The sequence below is a fragment of the Pelobates fuscus genome, chromosome 4 (assembly GCF_036172605.1).
Source record: "Pelobates fuscus isolate aPelFus1 chromosome 4, aPelFus1.pri, whole genome shotgun sequence".
Lineage (NCBI taxonomy): Eukaryota > Metazoa > Chordata > Amphibia > Anura > Pelobatidae > Pelobates > Pelobates fuscus.
Genome location: NC_086320.1, coordinates 67,581,605 through 67,608,893, shown reverse-complemented (window position 1 = coordinate 67,608,893; position 27,289 = coordinate 67,581,605). Strand labels below are relative to the sequence as shown.

Sequence of the window (27,289 nt, the reverse complement as noted above, 5' to 3'; positions counted from 1 at the left end):
ATTAGCAGTAGAGGGAGGTGTATGCGGAAAGTTTAATCTCAGCAACTGTTGTTTGCACATAGATGATGAAGGGCAGGCAGTGGCTGAACTTACCAGTCACATGGTTAAACTGACGCATGTACCTACTCAGGTCTGGAATGGGTATAATCCTAGTAGTTGGTTTGGAAGTTGGTATGAGCAGCTTGGAGGGATTAAGGCATTAGTAGGAGGAGGAGTATTTTTTATATTCTTATGTCTCTTTCTACCCTGCCTAATTCCATTAGTGGTCAGATCTATACGTAGTATCATAGAGAGTACATGTTCTGTTTTGATGCTTCATATAACATGGAAAACGTAAAAACTTAAACAGTTAATTATATATGTATATCTTGTCTTACATTTAAAGTGTTAATGTCTCCTTAAATAGTGTCCTATAGAAGCCCGTAGTTTACTTGGATCAGTAGAGAAACAGCAAGATTCCACTGTGAACTTTAAATGAACTGAACAGTCGCTACACTAAGTTTTCATTGCTATAGTTCTGTGCTAGACAATAGGTAACCTTCAGCGTACGGTGTGTCTCTATCAAACAATTTTATGAATTAATTGAAACGTTCCTCTGTTATGTTCTTTCTCTGAAGGATGTGCATCCCTTTCAGGTATTATTATACTTCTATCTGTGCCGAAGAGACTATATAAAAACTGGAATGTCATTTTGTGAGCCATTATCATACAATTTAAAACAAAGTGCATGTGTAATGTGAGTTGCTGTACCTTGTGATGTTTTGATATCTTTCAAGGACCATTAGCTATTATGGGGTCCAATCTTTAGATGGAAACTATAAACATTTGAACATGTCATACAGTTCAATAAAAAATAAATGCCAGAATTCTTGTAATTTTTAAGAAACTTTTTATTTTTGTTTTTATTGCGAAGTCTTGTGTTTCTTCTGCTTAATGTTTGTCCTTATTGATAGCGGATCTTACATTGTTGAAAACTATTTTTTCTCCGTATAAAATTTTCTTACATATTACTTTTCTCCCCCCAAAAAATACGAGATAAAACAATTAGGACTATTCACTAACTTTGTAATATATCCTGGAGGGATTCATATTACAGGGGGTATTCCTTACTCTAATAGGTAATATATCCTGGAGGAAATGATATTACAGGGGGCATTTCTAGGTAATATATTATATGATAGATGTTTGAGGGGGCTATGGTAATGAATAAATATTGAGGTGAATGATTAAGGGGGTTCTGATATACACTATATTGTGGGGTGTATGTTGTGGCTGTGATCTATAATGTAAATATGTGAGGGGGCTCTGATATACATTTTTTGGGTTGATGATAGGGTCCAGATATATAATAAAAATGTGTGAGGGGTGTCTGATATACAATATATTCTAGGGTGAATGAAGAAACAATACAATATATTCTGGGGTGCATGAGTGAGGGGCTCTAATATGCAGTGCATTTTGGGGTGCTTGAAAATATTTGTGTTTTTTGTATGTGATTTCTTATAATATTCTGAGATATATGCTAGATGTGCATTGTGTTAGTATATTCTGTTTATATGATACACTGAATGTTCCACACAGATTGCTACCCTGTCCAGCTCCCTCAATAAAGCCCATTTATTGCAGAATGTGAGAAGCTGGGCCAGAGGTGGGATTTTAGTGAATAAAGGAAGTTTTTTTTTTAGTATCACTCAGCAGCAGTAAGGGAGTTGAAGTTAACTCGTTACCATATATGGAGTTTTGCACATATCACAGACAAAGATGCTGCTGCTGTCATTGTGACACTGAGTGACAGCAGGGTATAAGACACAGTGAATCACACAGCAATGACACTCTGAGTACTGACCTTAAGCAGGTGAGACCAACATGGTAAGTAGATAATAGGGCTATAATCTGTCCTCTCATGCTGGCTACCTGGGCTCCATACAATGAATGGGGAATATATATTACTTGCTCCATAGGATAACTATCTTTTCTTATACAGGATACTAAAGATTTGCTCAAAATCATGTTGAAAGACAGTGGAAATTATGTTGACCTCAGGTCCAGGAAGGTGTTAAAAAACCTTAGTAAGAAGCGTCCTAGTGACCTGGTTCTGGTAATTGGAAGTGGGGTTAGTGCAGCTGTAGCCCCTGGTGTCCCTGCTCTCCGCTCATGGCGCTGTTGCATGGAAGCTGTTATAGATGTTGCAGAGCAGTTTGAAGTATTGCACCCTGGTGATGTTGTGGCATTCAGAAAAAGGGTGCTGGGTGACCAAGACTCACTGGCTGTCGTACATGATCTGATCAGGAAAATGTCTCCGAGTACCGGTCACAGCAAACCCAGCTTTTTCCAAGACTGCCTAATGGAGATATTCGATGACCTAGAAAGCCACATCCAGAACCCCACCATTCTCGAGTCAATTGTTAGTCTAATGGACAAAGGGGCGAAGGTGCTGACCACAAACTATGATAACCTGTTGGAGCTATACGGGCAGAAGATGGGCAGACCCATGAAATCGCTTGACCTGAATGATAAAGTGAAGGTTTTGCGATGGGTACAAAGACGCATCAAGTATGGCGTTTTGCATATCCACGGATTGTACACGGATCCCTGTGGGTTGATTCTGGACCGATCTGGGTATAAAGATGCTGTACAGGACTATAAACTAATGCTTGAGCTGCTGAAGTTGTATAGCAAAAAATGTTTTGTTTTTCTTGGCTGTGGAGAGACTCTGCTGGATCAGATTTTCCAGGCGCTTTCCCTCTACATCATGCAGAATAAAGTCAGTGTGGACCATTACATGCTGGTGCGGAAGGAGAACGCAGATACTTTCTATAAGCTTCAGGCCGATTTGCTGTTTAAAGGCATCAAGCTCATGTCCTATGGTGATTCATTCACTGACTTTCCACTATATATAAAAGGGCTGTCTGCACTCATTTGCAAAGAGAGGACTGAAAATTTCGCACATGTGAAAATTGAAAAGCTGCTTGAGCCTTTTCCTAACATCCAACCAGCTGCCCAAAAGAGGAAGCTTGATGAAAACACCGAGACTGGAAAGCCAGCAAAATTGAAGGCTTGAAATAAGAGAAGCCTAACACCTATTACCAAATCAATAAAGGGCTTCCCAATTCTCAAATACCTGTGTCCAATCAAAGTGTAATTTTGTGTCAAACTCAATGAATGTGGCTATGAGTTTAGATCTTTCGAGGACTGGATGGGTAGTGGCAACGGTTTATGTTCTGTCTCTCTATGGGAATAACACATACAACTTTCACAAACAGCTGTCCCATACACTGACATTAAAGGTTACTGAGCAGAAAGAAAACAGAGCCATGTCTATCTTGAGTGGACATTTTAACACATTGATTTGTTTTTGTTTCTAATGGCTGTACAACACTGTGACAATTTTTTATAGAAGGGGACCCCAAAGAAATGCGGCTTTCAGTATCCATTTTAATGGATGGCAAGTACATTTTAATAACTTTGTTATATTTTGTGAGAAAATGCCAGCAAACAGGGGTAAAATTGGATGCTGTGAACTCAATGGGCAATGGTAACTTTTCCTGGGTCCTTCACAGAACACAAGAATGAAGCAAGTCTTAAATACAAACACTCTTGTGAATCTTCAAAAAAAAGACACTGTTTTACAACAGTTAAAAAAATGCTTGACATGGGATGAATGCAAATTTCTTCTCCTTATTTAACATAATCAATGTGATTATCTCTCACAATCTCAACATACTGTAATAAAGGGAGACAAACCGCAGAGCTCTACCTTTAAGCTGACATTCCTTTATAGTGTAACGTAACATTTGAAGTATGGTTTTCAGTCACATAGCAGGTATTGGAATTTAAAGGGGGCACTATGCACCATAACTACTACAGCCATCTCTAATGGCTCAGGCTGTGGGTGCAATCCCATTTTTGTTAAAACTTTTGGCAGCAGTTTGACAATAAACAGGAGTCTTCGGCACTGCCCCTGCTCGACATTCAGCCTATCAGTGACATCCTGGATGGACACAATTGACATAGACACCCACAATCCTTGCACAGAATAGCTACACTGAATTGTTGTGATTATAGTGCAGAGTGCCACTTTAACCCCTTAAGACCGGAGCCAAATGTACAAGGTGTGATCAAAACAAAACGTAAACAAAACCTGGCATTTGCGCTATATGTCTGTCCAACCGTAATTCACCTCTTTTATATTAAATGCACCCACACTTATTATATATCATTTTATTCAGGGGAAACAGGGCTTTCATTTAACATCAAATATTTAAGTATGGAACATAATTTAATATGAATAAAATATAAAAAAAATGGGAGGAAATAAGATTTTTTTTATTTTCTTAGATCTATGTGACATTTTAACTGTGAATGTCAAAATACTGTTTGCTTTCACTGCAATAAAATACACATATTTGTATTCAGTGATATCTCACGTGTAAAACAGTACCCCCCATGTATAGGTTTTATGGTGTTTTTGGGAAGTTACAGGGTCAAAAATAGCGTGTTACATTTTTCATTTTTTTCACATTGAAATTCGCCAGATTGGTTACGCTGCATTTGAGACCATATGGTAGCCCAGGAATAAGAATTACCCCCATGATGGAATACCATTTGCAAAAGTAGACAATTCAAGGTATTGCAAATGGGGTATGTCCAGTCCTTTTTAGTAGCCACTTGGTCACAAACACTGGCCAAAGTTAGTATTAATATTTGAAAATGCAAAAAACTAATCTGAACGAGAATTTTGGCCAGTGTTTGTGACTAAGTGGCTACTAACAAAGACTGAACATACCCTATTTGCAATACCCTGTGTTGTCTGCTATTGCAAATGGTATGCCATCATGGGGGTAATTTTCATTCCTGGGCTACCGTACGGTCTCAAAGGCAACATAACCAACCTGGCGAATTTTAATGTGAAAAAACTGAAACGCAAGCCTTATATTTGACTCTGTAACTTTTGAAAACACCATAAAACCTGTACATGAGGGGTACTGTTATACTCGGGAGACTTTGCTGAACACAAATATTAGTGTTTCAAAACAGGAAAACGTATTACAACAATTATATCATCAGTAGAAGTGCTGTTTGTGTGTGGAAAATGCAAAAAAAGTCACTTTCACTGACAATATAATCACTGTGATATGTTTTACTGTTTTGAATGACTAATATTTGTGCATATTTATATATTTGAAGTCTAAGTGTATATTTATATAATTATTTATGTAATTCTGTATATAGACATATGTATATTTCGTATTATTTTTATTTATTTATATATACATAGATATATACAATTTCGTTCTAAGTGTATTTTGATATAAATATATATATATATATATATATATATTAATATCAAAATACAGTTAGAATAAAATTTCATATAGATATATCTTTTTTTAAATGTTTATTATTTAAAAAAAAAATTATTTAATTTAAATTACTTATTATTTGTATTTTATGATAATATATATACACAATATATATAGTTATTATATATATATTCAGTGGCGTACATACCAGGGTCGCGGCTGCGACTGGGCCCGGCCCACCAGGGGGCCCGGCCGCCCCTGCGACCCTGTATGTACCCACTGGGCCAGCCTCTTCTCCTGGGGGGCCCTGAAGCCGGCCACCTCCGGGCCCCCCGAGGCTGGCCCTGCTTACACCCGGCGGGCAGTCAGGCTGGCCGGTGCGCGAGGGAGCACTCTCCCCTGTGGCTTCCTCTTCAGCTCCCTCGCGCACCGCACTGATACCGGAGCCGGAAGATTACGTCATCTTCCGGCGCCGGCATCCCTACGCGGCGCGCGAGGGAGCTGAAGAGGAAGCACTCAGGGGAGAGTGCTCCCTCGCGCACCGGCCAGCCTGACTGCCCGCCTAGGAGCCCAGCAGCACCACTGGACCCCAGGGAATCCCCTCAGCACTCCAAAAGGTAGGGAGGCTGGGGGGATTAAATAAAATAAAAAAAAAACATGTGTGAGTGTGTGTGTGTGAGTGTGTGTGTGAGTGTTAGTGTGTGTGTTAGTGTTAGTGTGTGTGTTAGTGTGTGTGTGTTAGTGTGTGTGTGTGTGTGTGTGTTAGTGTGTGAGTGAGTGAGTGTGTTAGTGTGTGAGTGAGTGTGTGTGTGTGTGAGTGAGTGTGTGTTAGTGAGTGTGTGTGTGAGTGTTAGTGTGAGTGTTAGTGTGAGTGTTAGTGTGAGTGTGAGTGTTAGTGTGTGTTAGTGTGTGTGTGTTAGTGTGTGTGTGTTAGTGTGAGTGTTGGTGTTTGTGTTAGTGTGTGTGTCTGCTAGTGAGTGTCAGTGAGTGTGTTACTGTGTGTGTCTGTTACTGAGTGTGTTTGTGTGTGTGTGTTAGTGAGTCTGTTTGATGTCTGTTAGTGAGTGTGTGTTTGTCAGTGAGAGTGTATGTTTTGTAAGTGAGTGTGTATGTATGTCTGCCGCTGAGTGTGTCTCTGTCAGTAAATGTGTGTGTCTGTTAGCTAGTGTGTTAGTTCATGAGAGTGTGTGTGTGGGTCTTCAGCACTTACCTTTCTCCAGCGCCGGACTCCCATGACGCTGGGGATCCCTCCGCCTCTCAGCTCCGAATGCGCATGCACGGCAAGAGCCGTGCACGCATTCAAACCGCCCATAGGAAAGCATTACTCAATGCTTTCCTATGGACGTTCAGTGTCTTAAAATGGCGGAAGCGCCTCTAGCGACTGTCAGTGAGACAGCCACTAGAGGCTGGATAAACCCTCAGTGAAACATAACAGTTTCTCTGAAACTGCTATGCTTTCAGCTGTAGGGTTAAAACTAGAGGGACCTGACACCCAGACCACTTCATTGAGCTGATGTGATCTGGGTGTCTGTAGTGGTCCTTTAAGTGTGTGTGCATCTGCATGCACTGGCGTACATACCGCGGTCGCAGCCCTGCAACCCCTGCGACCAGGTGCCCAGCCGCCATGTGTTGCTGCCCCGGCCCGCGCAGAGTAAGCGCGAGGGGGGGGCCCACAGATCAATTTTCGCACCGGGGCCCCATGGGTCATGTGTACGCCACTGTATATATATTATATATATATATATATATATACACACGTGTGTAATTTAATAAGTGTATTTTTCTATTAATATATGCACATATTAATATAAAAATACACTTAGTATGACATTATATACATGATATATAGACATATTTTTTTTTTTCTCATGGATTTTTGGCGGGTACTGCCTCTGACTCATATGATGATGGTAAGCATTTAATTAGTTTTTATACACTGCTTTGTCTGTAAATGTTATGTTTGTCATCCTGAAGAAGGCTCCAGATGTGAGCCGAAACGTTGATGTTTGTTTTATAATTTTTTTATATGAATTAAAAGTTATATTTTACCATACCTCAAAGACCCTGGAGTGCTTTCCGTTTACTGGGATTTCCTCTTATATAGATATAATATATGTCTATATATCATATATATATATATATATATATATATATATATATATATATATATACACACACATATATAATCATTATAATTTTTTTTAACATTAACTTTTTTTATTTTATTTTATTTTATTTTACACTAGCAGGGAGACTGCCTGTCAGCACAGGCAGTCTCCCTGCAGGCAGACACATGGACACCTATTGTGACCATATGATCGCGATGTTAAACGATCACATGGCCCCAGGGGTCCTAATCCGCCATGGGGAGACTGTCTGGGCTACAGGCAGTCTCCCCACACCGGGAGCACTGCCAATCGCCGCCGGGGGAACGACGGCGATCGGGTAAGTACATAAGACCGCTGTGACGGTTCAGGACCGTCAGCGGTCGGCAACGCTATAATGCCGATGACGGTCCTGAACTGTCCTCAGTCGTTAAGGGGTTAAGCACATGATGCATAAAGGTTATGTGCCATATTCTATATCATTCAAGGTTAAAGGAAAGGCTCAAAATGTGTTGCTTAGAAATAAAGCAATTTAAGGATTTTCTGTGAGTCCCCAAGGTGAAACTCCAGAAGGCTTCTTCCTTAGGTAAAAGTGCATTATACACATAGACACATACACATAGACAATAGACAGACAGACAGATGTATACACACACCGCACATTGATAAATAGATATAACATACTCTTTCAAGCTTTGTGATAATTATCACCCCAACTAATAACAAAACAGGTTCAAGCATATTCCATTGCAATTCTAAGTCAACTTTGAAAACCTTAAAAAATAGTTTTTTATAAATCGCTTATCAGGCTATTTCTTTTAACAATTAATTAGCTCTTGTACCATGCTATTTACTCAACTCTTATTGCATTCCTATTTTTCTTTTTCCCCAGGTAATCTATGGTTTGAACTTAAAACGGATTTTCAAGTCTGCTGTTTTTAATAAAAATACAGCTATTTTTAGAAAAGTAATTTAGGCCATAGCAGGTTGTCAAAACAGAGCGGATGTAAAAGCATACTTCTGTCTACTAGATATAAACCCAAAGGGCCTAATATGACAGGATCTTTGATTTTATAATGCATGAAATGTCACAAAAGGGTGCAAGTAAACAGGGGCGGACTGAGAGCATTTGGGGCCCCCCGTGCAAAATTACAACCCAGGCCCTTTGAAGGCCAAATATATGTGCATTAAATAAATGTTAAAGGATCACTATAGTGTAAGGAAAACAAAGCGGTTTTCCTGACACTATAGTGCCCTAAGGGTGCCCTTCAGCACCTTACCTTTATCCAGCACCACGCTCCCTCAGCGCTGGTGACCTCTCCTCCCCCGCCGACATCAGCTCCCGAGTGGAGCAGAATGCGCATGCACAGCAAGTGCCACGCGCGCATTCAGACAGTCCATAGGAAAGCATTTCTCAATGATTTCCTATAGACGTTCTGCACGTTGGATGAGAATTTCGCATCCAGCATCACAGATGCACCTCTAGCGGCTGTCAGGAAGACAGCCACTAGAGGCTGGATTAACCCTGCTAAGTAAACATAGCAATTTCTGTGAAACTGCTATGTTTACATCTGAAGGGTTAAAACCTGAGGGACCTGGCACCCAGACCACTTCATTGAGCTGATGTGGTCTGGGTGACTATAGTGTCCCTTTAAATATAACTCCTTTGGATGTGTATATTGTGAAGACCTGTGTATCAATGCATATTTGTATTTGAGTGCGTGTGAATGCACTTGTGCATGTCTGGATGACTGCATGTGCTTTTTGTATATAGGGTCAGTGTGAATGCATATGTGACAGGTGACAGAGTGTGTGAGGGAGAGGGTAATAGGTGGAAGAGTGTGGGAGGTGGTGACAGGTGGCAGAGTGAAGGGGTACCTGGTGGCAGAGTGAGGGAGGGAGGGGGTGAGTGGTGGAAGAGTGAGAGGCAGACACAGTGGGGTGGGGGGTGACTAGTGATAGAGAGAGGGAAGGTGTTACTAGTGGCAGAGTGAAGGAGGGAATGGATGACTAGTGACAGATTGAGGGGATGACTGGTGACAGAGTGAGGGAGGGAGGGGGTCACTAGTGACAGAGTGAGGGAGGGAGGGGGTCACTAGTGACAGAGTGAGGGAGGGAGGGGGTTACTAGTGACAGAGTGAGGGAGGGGGTGACTGTCACTAGTCACCCCCTAGATGGTTTCAATAACCAACCATCTAAACTACTCCAAAATGGAGCATGGACACAGCATAAAACTTCAAAGTTAGAAAAAAAATTAATGGCTGCTTCTCAAATGTGCCCCTTCAACATCCACATATACCTGGCAAAGGTACATATTGCATATTGGGGTATCGTTGTACTCAGATGACATAGCTGAGAAACATATGAAGTATTATAGAGTCATAGCACACATAAGGTTTGCAAAATATACTATGCAAACTCACTTTGTGTGTCAAAAAAGCAGAAAAAACGCTTATTACCACTACACTTGGGACAAGCTAGCGGAAAAATGATCCCACGTTAAGGTTCAAAATATGCCTTTTGAAATACCCTGGGATGACTTCTTTAAGAAATTGTTTGGCTTTATAAGGAATTTGGATTATATAGCCTGGTAAAATACTCTAAAATGGGGCATGGGCACAGCGTAAAAATTTAAAGTTTGAAAAAAACTGGAATGGCTGGCTGTGTCCAAAATGTGCCCCTCCGGTGTCCACATATACCTGGTAAAGGTACATACGGGAGTATTGCTGTACTTAACCGACATAGCTGAGCAACATATGAAGTATTATACAGTCGTAGCACACATACGATTTGCAAAATATACTGTGCAAACTCACTTTGTGTCAAAAAGGCAAAAATATGCTTATTACCACTACACTTGGTACAAAAGCTAGCAGAAATATTATCCCATGCTAAGGTTCAAAATATGCCTTTTAAAATACCCTGGGATGTCTTCTTTAATAAATGGTATGCCTTTATGGTGTAGTTGTAATATGTAGCCTGCTCAAGTGCTCCAAAGTGGGACACGGACGCATCAAAACCCTCCATGAAAATTCACACTTAAAAACCTGAACTTGTCACGTCTCTTTGACAGCACTGTAACTTCACATAATAGTGTCTAGGTCATACATTGGGCATATTGTTTTACTCAGAAGACTTAGCTAAGCATAATTTGGGGGGTTTAAACTTAATGGCACATATGAAACATACAAAATGCCCAGCAAAAATGAAATCCGTATGTAAAAAATGCCCCAAATTATTTTTTAACACATACTTTGGCATATATTGGTGGAAAAATGGGGGCATGTTAAGGCACAATATGCACCATATGAGATATCCTGGAGTGTCTACATTTATAAATGGTAGGCCTTTATGGTGTTTTTTTGAACAATCAAACTGCTCTAATACCCCAAATTGAAGCATATGCCCATTAAATACGTCTCTCAAAATTCTACTGTAAATACTGAAAAGGACAGATCTCCTATATGGCACTGTAGCTTCACGAAATAGTGCCAAAAACATACAGCAGATGTAGCTGAACCCAAAATAAAGTTTTGTACAGGAATAGCACACACCAAATTTACAAAATACACATGATAAGTTCTTTGTTATAAGTTTGTGAGCCAAAAAACACAATTTTACTCCAATATTTAGCAGAGATTGGTGGTGAAATGGCTACGTAAAAAGTGTCAAAAGAACCTTAGGACAATAGCCTGGGATGTCTACTTTATATAAATATATACTTTTGTGTAGCAATTTGTTTTCTTTTATGGCTATTAAGCTTACAAGACAAACATACCAAATTCTAAAATTGCTCCACATTAAAAGTTTATTTTACTCCTTGTGCTTTGTGACCTGTAACTACCAAAAAAAAAACGTAAAATCCCAGACACATTATATATTCTGTAAATCAGAACAACTACATGAATTTATTTTTAATTACTTTATTTAACCTGCACTAATTATGAACACATTATTATTGAAAAAACTGTAAAACAAAACACAACACTTTTAAATTTTTTTGCATTTTTATGTATTTTTTTTTTTATAATAATAATAAGCATTAATACATACATATGTTACATCAAATTAAATCCCTTTCTGTACTTTAAAAAACAGTATATAATATGTGTTGGTGCAATAAACGAGAGAGATGCAAATTGCAGTTGGACACAAACAGCAAAAAAATTGCTTGTGTCATTAAAGGGACACTATAGTCACCCAGACCACTTCAGCTAAATGAAGTGGTCTGTGTGGCGAAACCAACCTCGCCACTGGGCCCTGGAGAAGCCTGTTTGCTAGCCTCCTGCCCTGCGACTACGGCCCCTGGACATATTTGGGGCATATTGTATTTTATTGTGCGACTGCTAGCCCTTTAAGCACAGGGAATGGTATTTTATTGTACTGCTGCTGGCCCTTTAAGAACTGTCTGGGGACATATTGAGACTTTGGGTAACAATACCCTTTAAGACTATGGCCCCTGAAAATGTATTAACTTTTATTGGTGTGTATGGCCCTTTAAGAACCGTCTGGGGACATATTGTGACTTTGCTGAACAATGCCCCTTTAAGACTATGTCCCCAGACCTTTAAAATAACTTGTTCCTGGCTTTCCCCCACTTGGTTCAGTAAATAGGGCTTACTGAACCAAGTACCACACAGGCGGACCACCCAGAAGCTAAAGTGTGCAGGCAATTTACCTCCCAGGCTGTGAGGTTACTGCAGGTTAATTGCCGAGCGCTGGGTGGCCGCCATTCGGCAGCCGAACACGTGGCGGCGGCCATTTTGGTCATTCGAATGCGGCCAGCGGTGTATGCTAAAGATTCTGTGGAACTAAAATCGGCTACACATTCTGCCGAACACCGCTGACCCTTACCTTCTTCCATACGGAACTTGCAGTTCCAGAGACTAAGTCCCGTTCGAAATGTCGTTTTTTTGCATGAAATTGACCGACCGCACAGCCCAAATCTATGGAACTGTTTTGGGCAGGAAATTGTGCTTGCGGTCGGTCATAAAGGACTTCCAGCTAACTTTTGATCCACTGGAGGGATTTGTCTGATTTTTGGAAGGGTTTATGTTTAAAGTGTGCTGATTCTAAATATGATATGTGGTTTTTGGGAAGATTGGATGTATGGATTTAAAGTTATAGCACATGTATAAAAACTGTAGTTTTCCTGGCTGTATAATTATGTTAACTGGTTATCTGAGGGGAGGGGATGTGTGGGTTGTACCATGTATGTGATTGGTTATTTTATGCCTCCCCCTGGGTGTGGCCTGTAAGTGTACAAGTGTAATAAAAGCCAGGCTGGATGAGCCAGTCGAGAGTTCCTGTTTTACCCTCAAAGTGATGTGTCGTCTCATTATTGGGGGGGAGGATTTATTGCATGCTGTTCCAGTTGACTGCTAGGAGTACAAGCCTATTCGTATGGTTCCTATTCAATGGTCTACAGCATTCATATGCTTGGGAGAATTTAAAAGGTTTCTCGGATTCGGTGATTGTGGTGTCTGCCAGAGTGCTTGGAGTCCTCAGGAAGCACTAGGAGCATCCATTAACGGAGGTACCGAGTCGGGGTGCCAGGTGATCCGTTACAGTCTGGGTGTCAGGTCCCTTCTGAGAAACTGCTATGTTTACATCTGGGGTTAAGCCAGCCTCTAGTGGCTGTCTTCCGGACAGCCACTAGAGGCGCATCGGCAATGATTGAGGCATATTATGCCTCAATCACGCAGAGCGTCCATAGGAAAGCATTGAAAAATGCTTTCCTACGAACACTTTGAATGCGTGCGCAGCAGTGCCGCGCATGCGCATTCGGCGCCAGTGATGTCAAACATGGATGCTGACGTCGGCGGCGGAGGAGAGTTAAGGGAGCCCGGTGGGGGAAAAGGGTGAGTAGCTGAAGGGGTTTTAACCCCTTCAGCACCGCGGGAGGGGGACCCTGAGGGTGGGTGCACCCTCAGGGTACTATAGTGTCAGGAAAACCAAGGGGTTTTCCTGACACTATAGTGTCCCTTTAAGCGTAAGACAAGCTTCTGAAGCTGTGTCCTTAAGGGGCTAATTGATTCAACTGCATACCTACTGTATACCTACTTTTGGTCCACCGTACATTCGTTGTCTGAATTTTTTGAACATTTGTCATTTGTAATATTAAAGTTAATGCTGGAGGGGAAGAACCTTTTTGTTAATGTACACATTGCTAATTTTACTTTACACATTATAATACACATGGATCTGCTAAATTTATATTGTTCCTTGTTTTTTTTGTGTAGTGATATAATTGATCTTCAGCACCAGTTTTTTTACATTCAAATTCACCAGATTGGTTATGTTGCCTTTGAGACCGTATGGTAACCCAGGAATGAGAATTACCCCCATGATGGCATACTATTTTCAAAAGTAGACAACCCAAGGTATTGCAAATGGGCTATGTCCAGTCGTTTTTAGTAGCCACTTAGTCACAAACACTGGCCAAAATTGGCGTTCAAATTAGTGTTTTGCATTTTTGCACACACAAACAAATATTAACACTAACTTTAAAAAAAGATTTATCCCTTACCCTCCCTCTCCCTCCCCATGTACTTACCGATCGCCACTGTTCCCCTGCCGGCGATTGGTTTTCTTCTTAGGAAGGCTCAGCCCAGACAGTCCGCCCTCTGCAAATTAGGACCCCCAGGGGCCATGTGACTGCTCTAAAAGATATATATATATATATATATATCTTATATATACACACACACACACATATATATATATATATATATATATGTGTGTGTGTATATATAAGATATATATATATATATATATTATATCAAATATAGCTTATGTATATATATATATATATATAAGAAAATTGAAAATCCCCCGCACTCACGCTTAGTTGTGTGTCCAATTTGCCGGGTGCCTGGCATGAACTCCCATAGAAAGATATTTGCCAATAAACTGCCGCTCACCGGTCTTGTAAAAGTCCAAAATTTATTTAGAAATAATTAAAAAAGAGACCAACGTTTCAGTCCCCGTTCGGGACTTTCCTCAGGGTAACAAAACAATAATGAATACATATGCAGCAAACAAACAATATATAGGTAAATATAATTGGTTAAACTCACCCAGGTGCAGTGAAGACGAAACCGCCGTGTGTAGTGGCCCTTCCGGGTATGCGCGCGCACACCCGCATGGACTCCGCCCCCTTTACGTGCACGTGATACGTGCTAAGCGTATGATGTGTATACAGTTGCTAAGCAACATGGTATGTGTGCAACCGGCTGGGTAACAACAAAATGAACAATGTGACATGCCGGCATAATGAAAAGATACGAAAACGTATCGGTTTTGTGCCCAAGATCTACAGTCCAAATGATCTTATGGTGCACAGTCTTAAACATTCGTGATTATAGAATATATACTTCATGAAAACAGTGTGAGTTCCGATTTATTACAGAACTGGATAGTAGATGTGCATATGTTTAATAACCATGAAGATGTAGCATTTTAACTCCCACAGTGCAGTGTAAGTAGTTAAAAATGTGAGACTTACTTACTTACATGGTAAGTGAACATCTAAGTGTAAGAATGTCCATAAATACTTAGACCGATGTAATAAACACCTGGTGCAATATAAAATGCCCAACCACCACTTCTACTTAAACAAGCAAGTGTACTAAATATTAAATCTGAAAAAGGAACATATATTAATGCCTTTTAGTCCGGTTGTCTATATCTAATATAGGCAAATACCCGAGTACTGTATAAATCAAAAAATATAATTAAATTAACTATGAACAATACACTATAAAAATTGATACATGTTACAGGAGCTAAATAAATGCATAATATGGGATACTCTCATTTAACCCTTTCGGAGCCATAGTTCCCAACTGATAAATCCAAAACGCTTCTTTTTGGAGCAGCATACGACCCCTGTCACCACCCCTTCTTGGGCAAGGTACATGGTCTATACCCACAAATTTAAGTGAGGATAATGGATGTGCTTTCTCCAGAAAATGTTTGGCCACCGGTTTGTCAGATTGGCCATCTCGATAGGCCAGCCTGATACTTGACCGGTGGCCACGTATACGTTCACAAATGGGGGTTTCCGTCTTGCCCACATAATAAAGCCCACAGGGGCACATAAGCTTGTAAATGACATACGGTGTCTTACAAGTGATAGTATGTCTGATGTCATATATTTTATTAGTGTGAGGATGGCAAAACTTTTTAGATGGGATCATGTGCCCACACGTGACACATCCCAGGCAACGTACACAGCCGCGTATATTGGACTTCAGTGTCTTGGTATAACTGTCCACAGGGTCTGTATGTACCAGAATGTCACGTAAATTGCGGTTTCTTCTATAGCAGATCATCGGCGGTTCCTTGAAAATCTTGGGCAAGGAATCGTCAGTGGATACCATCTTCCAGTTGTCCTTGATGAGTGCCGTTACCTTGTCTGCAGTACTGTGGAAGGTCAATGGAAACACCATACGTTGTGAAGAGTGCGTCTTATCCTTTCTTGGGGCTAGCCTGGCCTGGATGAGTGCTTCTCGCAGCACCCTATCTTCATAGCCTCTGTTCACAAATTTCTGGGTCATTGATCTCAGTTGTGTCTCCGCTATTTCTGCATTTGAGTTATTCCGTATCACCCTCTGATATTGTGCCTTCGGTATCGATTTTTTCAATGCCCATGGGTGTGCACTCTGGGCATGCAGGAGAGTGTTTCTGTCGGTTGGTTTTGAAAACAGAGTGTACTCAATACCATTTTTTCCATAAGATAGTTCCAAATCCAAATATTGGACTGAATGTTCACTGATATTAGAAGTGAACCTAATCGGTGTGGGTAGCTGATTCAGTGTGTCCACCATATTTTGGGCTCGTTCGGGTGTGTCCTTCCAGATAATCAGGAGATCATCAATGTAGCGGTAGTACCCCATTATTGATCTAGCATATGGGGTCAGTATGTATTGTGTTTCATACATATACATGTATGCATTGGCGTATCTTGGTGCCACTGCCGAGCCCATGGAGGTTCCTGCTGTTTGTCTTATCTTATATATAACGTCATACTAAGAGTATTTTTTTATTAATATATACAGAGTTACACATGTATCTATATAATATATATTTAACTATATATAGTGTGTACATATATAAATTATAAAAAATAAATAATAATTACAAATAAATGAAAAAACTGTAAAGGTATTTTTTTTAAATTGTATATATATATATATATGTCATTTTATTCTAACTGTATTTTGATATTAATATATATATATATATATATATATATATATCAAAACACACTTAGAATGAAGTTATATATATATATATATATATATATATATCCCCTTAATGACCGTGGACGTACTATGTATGTCCAACAACAAAAAATGGTCATTAAGGACCGCGGATGTACCTAGTACGACCGTAGCAAATAGGAACCCCTGGAGTTACCTAGGCCGGCGATCTGCGGCGATCACAGTCGGGGGGGACTGCCAGAGACCCAGCAGTCCTCCTGCAGTAGCTCCAGCCATCCTGGCCCTCCAGTTACATGTGATCACCATGATCACATGGCCGCAAAAGGAGTCTAGGAGCTGCCAGACAGTCCTCCAGGCTGCTAAAAAGTAAAATAAAATAAATAAAAAATAAATATATATATGTATAATATATTATAAAATAATGAAAGCATTTTATAATATATTATACATATATAATGCATATTTATGATTTCATTATAAGTGTACTTTGCGATACCTCAGGGACAGTGGTGTATCCTGGCTTTGTGCTGACCTAACAGACGCACACACACTAACAGACACACACTCACTAACAGACACACACACTCACTCACTCACAGACACACACACATACACTCACTAACAGACAAACACACACACTCACTAACAGACAAACACACACACTTTAACATACATTATAAGTGTACTTTGCGATACCTCAGGGACAGTGGTGTATCCTGGCTTTGTGCTGACCTAACAGACACACACACACTAACAGACACACACTCACTAACAGACACACACACTCACTCACTCACAGACACACACACACACACTCACTAACAGACAAACACACACACTCACTAACAGACAAACACACACACTTTAACATACACACTAATACACACACTCACTAACAGACACACACACACTCACTAACAGACACATACTCTAACAGACACACACACACTCACTAACAGACACACACACACTAACAGACACACACACTCACTCACTAACAGACACACACACACACCAGACACACAAACACTCACAGACACACACACACACACACACACACACTCACTAACAGACACACACACACACACACACACACACACTAACAGACACACACACACTCACTAACAGACGCACACATTAACACACTCATTTTTTTTTTTAATCCATTCCCCTAACCTCCTTACCTTTGGGAATGCTGGAGTGGATTCTCGTTTCCCTGGGGTCGAGTGGGGCTGCTGGGCAGCCGACCGGTGACTGCAGGCGGCGAGGGAGCACTGATCCTCCTGTTCAGCTCCCTTGCACGCCGCAGAGTGATGCCTGGAGCCAGAATATGACGTCTTATCCCCACTCCCGGCATCACTCTGTGGCGGCGAGGGAGCTGAGCAGAGAGCTCACAAATCAGTGCTTCCTCGCCAGCGCCGCCCGCCAGGATTGTCAGTTAGCCGCCAGGCTAACAAGGTATTTGCCTGGGCATTTGGGGGTGGCTTTTTTGGGGGGGCGGCTTTTTTTTTCCCCCCTGGAAAGTGCCGCCCAAGGCAAATGCCTTGTTTGCCTCGCGGCTAATACGTCCCTGAGCAGGGATCTGAATGGGACCCATTCTCTTTAATATTTTTATTAGTGATATAAGGGCAGGGTACAGAATATTTGATAGAGTCCTAATCTCAACATCTGAGGAAAGGGATTTAGGGGTGATTATTTCTGATGACTTAAAGGTAGGCAGACAATGTAATAGAACAGCAGGAAATGCTAGCAGAATGCTTGGTTGTATAGGGAGAGATATTAGCAGTAGAAAGAAGTGCTCATGCCATTGTACAGAACACCGGTGAGACCTCACGTGGAGTATTGTACGCAGTACTGGAGATACAGAAGGATATTGATACTTTAGAGAGAGTTCAGAGAAAGGCTACTAAACTGGTTCATGGATTGCAGGATAAAACTTACAAGGAAAGGTTAAAGGAACTTAACATGTATAGCTTGGAGGAAAGATGAGACAGGGGGGATATGATAGAAACATTTAACTACATAAAGGGAATCAACACAGTAAAGAAGGAGACTATATTTAAAATAAGAAAAGCTACCACAATTAGAGGGGCAAAGGTTTAAAAATAATATCAGGAAGTATTACTTTACTGAGAGGGTAGTGGATGCATGGAATAGCCTTCCAGCTGAAGTAGTAGAGGTTAACACAGTAAGGGAGTTTACGCATGCATGGGATAGGCATAAGGCCAGGGACTAATGAAAGTATTTAGGAAATTGGGCAGACTAGATGGGCCGAATGGTTCTTATCTGCCATCACATTCTATGTTTCCATGTTTCTATACACATATATCTCAAAATACACTTATAATGAAATCATATATATGCATTATATATGTATAATATATCATAAAATGATTTCATTATAGTATATTATACATAAATAGGAAATAAGTGTGTGTGTATATATATATATATATATATATATATATTAAATATGTGTGTGTGTGTGCATATATATGTATGTATGTATGTATGTATATATATATATATATATACATATATATATATTATGAATTGAAATATCTTTTTACAAAAAAACTAATAAAAACGCTAACTTTGACTAAGTGGCTACTACAAAAGACTGGAAATACCACATTTAGAATACCCAGGGTTATCTACATTTGAAAATGGTATGCCATGTTGGGGTTATTTCACATTCCTGGGCTACCATATGGTCTCAAAGGGCAGCACAGACCCACGATCCAATCTGGCAAACTGAATTGGGCAAGCCCTATATTGACTCTGTAACTTTCCAGAACACCATCAAACCTGTACATGGGGGGTATTATTATACTCGGGAGACTTTGCTGAACACAAATATGCGTGTTTAAGACAGTAAAATGTATCTATATAAACACACATATTAGGTATCTACTGCAGTACTATAAATAAAAAAATAGAGGTGTTGCTACTCCTTATTACACACACACACACACACACATATATATATATATATATATATATATATATATATATATATATATATATATATATATATGTCAGAAATAAATATGCTTCAATTAGTAAATAGGAACTGTACTAAAGCCCCATCAATTTGTAAAGCAACATTGAATCAAATGTTTTGAAGATATAGGGCATTTCTCAATTTTAATGAGCACATGCTGAAGGACAAACTATGAACAGGATGGTTCAATAGAGGGGTTATTGATTTAACATGTTAGACAAAATATCCACATTTAAAAGACCTTCAGACTTTTTCTGATTCGATTATTTTGGCCTCACATTTAAAATGTATTAATTCCATATTTTCATTATTAACCTAATACACATTGGGCGCTAGTAACATTCTACAATACATTTTACACTTCCCCCAGTATTGTAACACACTTAGATTCATTATTTTTATGTCCAGAGGACTGAGCTCTGGATAATTGCTGTCATTGCCCTTTCAAACAGTGGGCATGTATGTAACAATAGGGTTATATACTGTTACCATCACATATTGTCCCCTTTTTGACTAGGATTTGTCAGCTGTCAACAGTGTTTGTTCAGAGTATCAGCTGTGTAGATACTAAAATGTGATTTGGCTTGGCAGCTGTAATAACAGATTTTACCAGGGTCAGCACAAGTTACAAATCACACCACTTAGCCTGATGTAGGTCACACTTGTATAGGCTATAGGCTTCTCTTGTAAAAATGACATGGGATGCTAGAGGCAAAATCAATTCTGATTTTTAAAATGGAAAAACAAAATCATCTTCTTTGAACAACTACCATATAAGCAACAATTATGATTTATCACATGCTAACTATTCATAAATGTGCATTATAATCCTTTATAATATATATATATATATATCACAATTTTCCCCCACATAATCTTTTTAGTTTTTTGCTTCCCAAGCACTACCAAGACTCAATAGCAAACCAGTAACCAACCTCATGCTGATGATTTGCATTAACAACGAAACAGCTGTCCATGAGTGGTTCACTGGCTTTGCATCTTTTCCTAAGTTGTCTTTCAAAGCTGTTGTATACAGCAAACACAAACTCAAAGGAATCCATGTTTAAAATGGAATGAGGCAAAAATTAGATTTTTTTTGTTGAACTAATTTGCATATGCTCACCCAGAATCATTTGCGGTAGTAACATCACTGCAAATTTGTGATTCCTGTTGGAAAAGCAAGTCTTATGGCTTGACTGGTGTGCAGATTTTTGTTTAACATTGTATTGACTATACATATTGTAACGGATCACCTGGCACCCCGACTTGGTACCTCCGTTAAAGGATGCTCCTAGTGCTTCCTGAGGACTCCAAGCACTCTGGCAGACACCATAATCACCGAATCCAAGAAACCTTTAAATTCTCCCAAGCGTATGAATGCTGTAGACCATTGAATAGGAACCATACGAATAGGCTTGTACCCCTAGCAGTCAACTGGAACAGCATACAATAAATCCTTCCCCCAATAATGAGACGACACATCACTTTGAGGTTAAAACAGGAACTCTGGACTGGCACATCCAGCCTGGCTTTTATTCACAATCCACAAAACATAGTGCTGCTCAGAGGGTTTTGCAGAACAACCAATAAACACATTACAACACATACAATGCAAGTACAGCAGCCAATCAGACACAATGGGACAATAGAAACACACCCAGCATCTTCCTCCCCTCTGCTTAGGAGATAATTGAGTCAATTACTGTATCTACTCAATTATCTCCAAACTGAAAAGTTACACTTTTTATACATTTTTATAACTTGGTGAGTTAACATCGTACATACATAAAACTTATATTATTTTAACCAGCATAACTTAGGGACAAACATATCCAAAATTCACTTGAATAGGTTCAGGGGTTTAACGGTTAGGTCGAAGTCCTTTGTTTTCACTTGCAAGCATGGCTTTTCCTTGTCCCTGGGACAACACCCTGCTGGAGAACAATGGATCCGGGGGAGGGGAAAAGGAAGTGTCCAAAAAGTTTCAGTATGTCCATACACTGTTTTTAAAAGGCCAGCACAGTACAATAAAATACCATTCCCTGTGCTTAAAGGGCCAGCAGTCGCACAACAAAATACAACATGCCCCAAATAACCCAGGGGCCATAGTCAGCAGGCAGGAGGCGGGCAAACAGGCTTCTCCAGGGCCCAGTGGCGAGGTTGGTTTCGCCACATTTCTCCCCTTTTCCAAACAGACTAACAGGGTACCTGACCTCTTGCCGGTCAGTGCCCTTGTTAGTCCAGCAGCCCACCCACAAAACAGAAACAGCAGTACAGCCCACCCACAATAAATGGTTACTACACCTGAGTAAGGGAAAAACTTGTCCAGGTCCAGGTGCCTCACCACGGCTGTGTGGGGGACTGGTAGGCCGTTTTGGTGGGTTGCTGAGTGGGCAGAGACCAGCGGTACTCTGTCCTGATGCCAGCACTACCACGGGAGTAGTCTGGTTGGAGCCTGGTTGCTGGAGACCGACTGTCTCCCCTTTAGCTGCGCAGCTCTGCTGTTGGTGGGGGAGACCGACTGTCTCCCCTTTGGCTAAGCAGCCTTGTTGCTGGGGAACAGGACTGACTGTCCTTACACCCTGTGCTGTAGGTGCAGAGACCACAGTCCCATCTGCACAGTTGTGGGGCTTACAGTCTCCCCCTGGTACATTAAGCTGCCGCTGGGGAGAGGTGGTAGCCAGCTCCTCTCCCATTAGAACACTCTGCCGCTGGGGAGAGGGGGTAACAAACTCCTCTCCCTTACACACTTTCAGCTGCTGGGGAGCAGGGCTGACCCTCTGTACTCCCTGTAGGCAGGGCGCAGAGACCACGGTCCCATCTGCGCTGGTGAGGGGCTTACTGTCTCCCCTTGGTGAGCTGTGCTGCCGCTGGGGAGAGGGAATAACAAACTCCTCTCCCTTACACACCTTCAACCGCTGGGGAGAGGGGATATCAGGCTCCTCTCCCTGCACTGTAGACTGCCGCTGGGGAGCAAGAACGGCACCTTCAGCTCCCTGTAACGCACACTGCCGCTGGGGATCTGGGCCGACTGCCCAGCATCCCTGTAGGGCCGGTAGAGAGACCGCAGTCCCATCTCCACCTGCCATCTGTGGGTCTTCCCAGGACCAATCCGTGAGGCCCCTCAACATTTGTGAGTAAGGGCCACCTGCTTCCCCACCTGGCAACTCTGGCTGCTGCTGGGGATCTGGGCCGGCTGCCCAGCATCCCGGTGGAGTGACCTTGGTCCCATCTCTACCTGCCTGTTGTGGTTCCTCACAGGACCAGTCTATGAGGACCCCCACTTCGGGTTCCTCCCGCCGCCTCAGGGAAAGACGGCTAACCTCCTCGGATGCAGCCTCTACCCGGCTGCTGTAACGCTCCTGCTGCTGAGCATACTTCCTCTCTTTTGCCAACCGGAATTCTCGGTCCAGCCTTGTGTTTCGCTCGGCCATGACCTGGTTCCAGATCACCCGGCGTGTCTCCATGGGTATATCATCCCCATACTCAGCCACTCGCTGCCTCACCTCGGCCAGCCAATCATCTCCAGAGCCAGAACCTTCCATACTTGTCTGCTCCCAGGGGCGCTGCACGACTGCTAGCGTTGCCCTCAATTTGTAAATCCAAACGAACTGTGTCTCCGAGCTGCTTTACCTCATACTAGGACGCCATCCCACCGCTTGCCACCAATGTAACGGATCACCTGGCACCCCGACTTGGTACCTCCGTTAATGGATGCTCCTAGTGCTTCCTGAGGACTCCAAGCACTCTGGCAGACACCACAATCACCGAATCCGAGAAACCTTTAAATTCTCCCAAGCATATGAATGCTGTAGACCATTGAATAGGAACCATACGAATAGGCTTGTACTCCTAGCAGTCAACTGGAACAGCACTCAATAAATCCTTCCCCCCATAATGAGACGACACATCACTTTGAGGTTAAAACAGGAACTCTGGACTGGCACATCCAGCCTGGCTTTTATTCACAATCCACAAAACATAGTGCTGCTCAGAGGGTTTTGCAGAACAACCAATAAACACATTACAACACATACAATGCAAGTACAGCAGCCAATCAGACACAATGGGACAATAGAAACACACCCAGCATCTTCCTCCCCTCTGCTTAGGAGATAATTGAGTCAATTACTGTATCTACTCAATTATCTCCAAACTGAAAAGTTACACTTTTTATACATTTTTATAACTTGGTGAGTTAACATCGTACATACATAAAACTTATATTATTTTAACCAGCATAACTTAGGGACAAACATATCCAAAATTCACTTGAATAGGTTCAGGGGTTTAACGGTTAGGTCGAAGTCCTTTGTTTTCACTTGCAAGCATGGCTTTTCCTTGTCCCTGGGACAACACCCTGCTGGAGAACAATGGATCCGGGGGAGGGGAAAAGGAAGTGTCCAAAAAGTTTCAGTATGTCCATACACTGTTTTTAAAAGGCCAGCACAGTACAATAAAATACCATTCCCTGTGCTTAAAGGGCCAGCAGTCGCACAACAAAATACAACATGCCCCAAATAACCCAGGGGCCATAGTCAGCAGGCAGGAGGCGGGCAAACAGGCTTCTCCAGGGCCCAGTGGCGAGGTTGGTTTCGCCACACATATATATATATATATATATATATATATATTTACAGGGCCAGCGCGTCCATAAAGCTCTCCCTCCTGCCAGCCACCATCTCGGCCCCCGGCGCGGCTGTGCTGTGCTGAGATCAGACGCGCCGAGGGAGCTCTAATCTCACCGCTCTGCTCCCTCGCGCGCTGTCTACTGATACCGCGGGAGACGGAATATGACGTCATATTCCGGCTCCCGCGGTATTAGCAGACAGCGCGCGAGGGAGCAGAGCGGTGAGATTAGAGCTCCCTCGCCGCGTCTGATCTCAACACAGCACAGCCGCACACCGCCCAGCAGGACCCCAGGGAAGGATGCATCATCCACACCAGCTCTCCAGGTAGGGAGGCTGGGTGGAAAATGTCTATTTATTAAAATAATTAGTGAATGTATGTGATGTGTGTCTGTGAGTGACAGCGTGTGTGTCTGTGAGTGACAGTGTGTGTGTCTGTGAGTGACAGCGTGTGTGTCTGTGAGTGACAGTGTGTGTGTCTGTGAGTGACAGCGTGTGTATCTGTGAGTGACAGTGTGTGTGTCTGTGAGTGACAGCGTGTGTGTCTGTGAGTGACAGCGTGTGTCTCTGTGAGTGACAGAGTGTGCGTCTGTGAGTGACAGCGTGTGCGTCTGTGAGTGACAGAGTGTGTGAGTCTGTGAGTGACAGTGTGTGCGTCTGTGAGTGACAGAGTGTGCGTCTGTGAGTGACAGCGTGTGTGTCTGTGAGTGACAGAGTGTGTGTCTGTGAGTGACAGAGTATGTGTCTGTGAGTGACAGAGTGTGTGTCTGTGAGTGACAGCGTGCGTCTGTGAGTAACAGCGTGTGTGTGAGTGAGTGCGTCTTTGTGTGTGCATGTGAGTGTATGAGTGTGTCTCTCAGTGTATGATGAGTGTGTTTGTCAGTGTATGAGTGTGTGTCTGTCAAATCAGTGAGGGTATGTTTGTCATTGAGTATGTGTGTGACTATCCGTGTCTCTGTCAATGAGTGTCAATGAGTCTGTGTCTGTCAGTGACGTCTGTGTGTTTGTCATTGAGTATGTGACTGTCAGTGTGTACAGAGTGTAGCGGAGCGGAGCGTGGTACAGGAGCTTCTGTTTCCTGTACCTGGCCAGACTGACAGGAGGTGCTCACAGAGAGAGCACTCCCTGTCAGTTCGGCTGGGTACAGAAAACTGAAGCTCCTTTAGGGGATCTTCTCCGCTAGGCAATGCAACAATAGAGGTAGGAGGCACACCAGGAAGGGGAGTGTAACCACTAAAGGGGTGTGGGGTGCACCAAGGGACAGGGAGGGAATGGGAGAGAAACACCAAGAGACAGGGAAAAGAGGGGGGAGGGGAGAAGAACACTAAGGGGCAGGGAAGGGGCCACTAATGTTCGGGGAGGGGAGAGGGGCTGGTTAAGAGGCACATAGGTGAAGATGTTTTTTTGGGGGGGGGCGGAAAAATGCATTTTCGCCTATGTACCTAAAAATCCAAGCACCGGTCCTGTATATATATATATATTATAAAAAAAACAACACTAAAGTCCTTGCACTGACCCAAATGTTAAGTGCCAATGAGTCATAGCCAAGAATATAATATAGTAAAGGACAGCTTGCACTCACGGTCTTTTGGAGCTAAAAAATATATAGAGAGAGAAAGAGATAGTGTATGTTGGGTTAGCCATATTAGTCCAGTAGACTAATATGGCATCATCTATATATAAATTTTACTTTCTCACTTCTCCAGGTGGTAAATAGAAATATGTATTAGGTAACTGTAGCTCTACAAAATTACAAATGTAATATATTTAGACTACTGGAGAGGTGGTAATCATACCTAGGTGTTAGGTAGAAAGAGGTTGCTCTTTGAATTAGGAACACCAGTTGGTTTAAATGTGAACTTTGAACTGTGTCATGTTTTTAGAATAAAATTGAGCCACTGCTGTTTCTGGGTTGTTGCTTTTTTTAGACTGTAGTCTATTTTTCATGTGACAGATAGCAAATATGGTGATTGTATAGTATCTGAATTGTCAGAATTAGCTGAAGATAGCTCTGGAGTTAAGTTTTTAATCGTATATTTTTACCCTTTTTTACTTTTCTCTATTGTCGATTTTTAACATCGTGATCTGAGTGGCGTACCTAGGGTATGGTAGGTGCTGTTTGAAGGGCAGTTTGTTTTATTATTTAGCCCTGTAGCAGGCAAGCAGCCGGTCTCCCTTGGTGAAGTAAGATCAGAGCTGGCAGCACGTGCAGACCTCAGTAATGGCTCCCTTGAGGTCAGGTGCTCTCTAGTGAGTCATCATGCAGCTGGAGGATGTTCCAAGCTTGCACTCTGACTCTCTGAGTACCGACCTGTGAGGGAACCATTACTGAGATCTGCTACCCTGCTTGACCATCAGGGACTCAGGACTCCTGAGTCCTGATTCCTCAGGTCCCCTGCTAGACTACCAGGTAATATGACCCATTTACTGGACCAACATGGTTCATAGCCCCCTTCCATAAAGAAATTTAAAAAGGAGGGGGCTACACAAGGCAAGACCACACACATAACAAACAGCCAGCACACACACTGCATGCGGCCAGCCACCCCCACTCCCCCCCAACACACACATATTACATACAGCCAGGACACACCTATTACATACAGTCAGCATACACTACACACGCTGCTACATGCAGCCAGCCCCCTCCCACACACACATTATATAAAGCCAGCACATGAACACACATTACATGCAGTCAGCCCACACAAACACACATTACATACAGATATCACACACATTACATACAGCCAGGGTTGGACTGGGAACTAAAAGCAGCCCTGGAAAAAAAGCTGGTGCCGCCGGGCCGGGTGGCCCTCTAGCCAGTCCGGCGGCACACTCACTAATGCTGACAGCAGTGAGCGGTTAGCATAGGAGAACTGAAGGAGGGAGCATGTCTCTATATCATGCTCCCTCACGGTTCCCACAATTCCAAGCACAGTATGATGTGGCTGTGATGGGAATTGTGGGAACCGCGAGGGAGCATGATAGAGAGACATGCTATCCCCTTCAGTCCTATGCT

The 27,289-nt window shown here is 42.1% G+C and overlaps 2 protein-coding genes across 3 annotated transcripts in view; one reads left to right on the top strand and one right to left on the bottom strand.

Annotated features, from left to right (window-relative positions):
• Nucleotides 1-27,289, bottom strand: part of MMP16 (matrix metallopeptidase 16) — a 240,503-nt gene that overhangs the window by 174,632 nt on the left and 38,582 nt on the right. The gene's annotated exons all lie outside the window — the stretch shown is intronic.
• Nucleotides 1,821-3,061, top strand: LOC134608212 (protein FAM118A-like). The gene is made up of 2 exons (XM_063450878.1): nt 1,821-1,869; nt 1,985-3,061. Exons 1-2 carry the CDS (start codon nt 1,867-1,869, stop codon nt 3,059-3,061), a joined length of 1,080 nt encoding a protein of 359 aa, XP_063306948.1. The 5' UTR covers nt 1,821-1,866.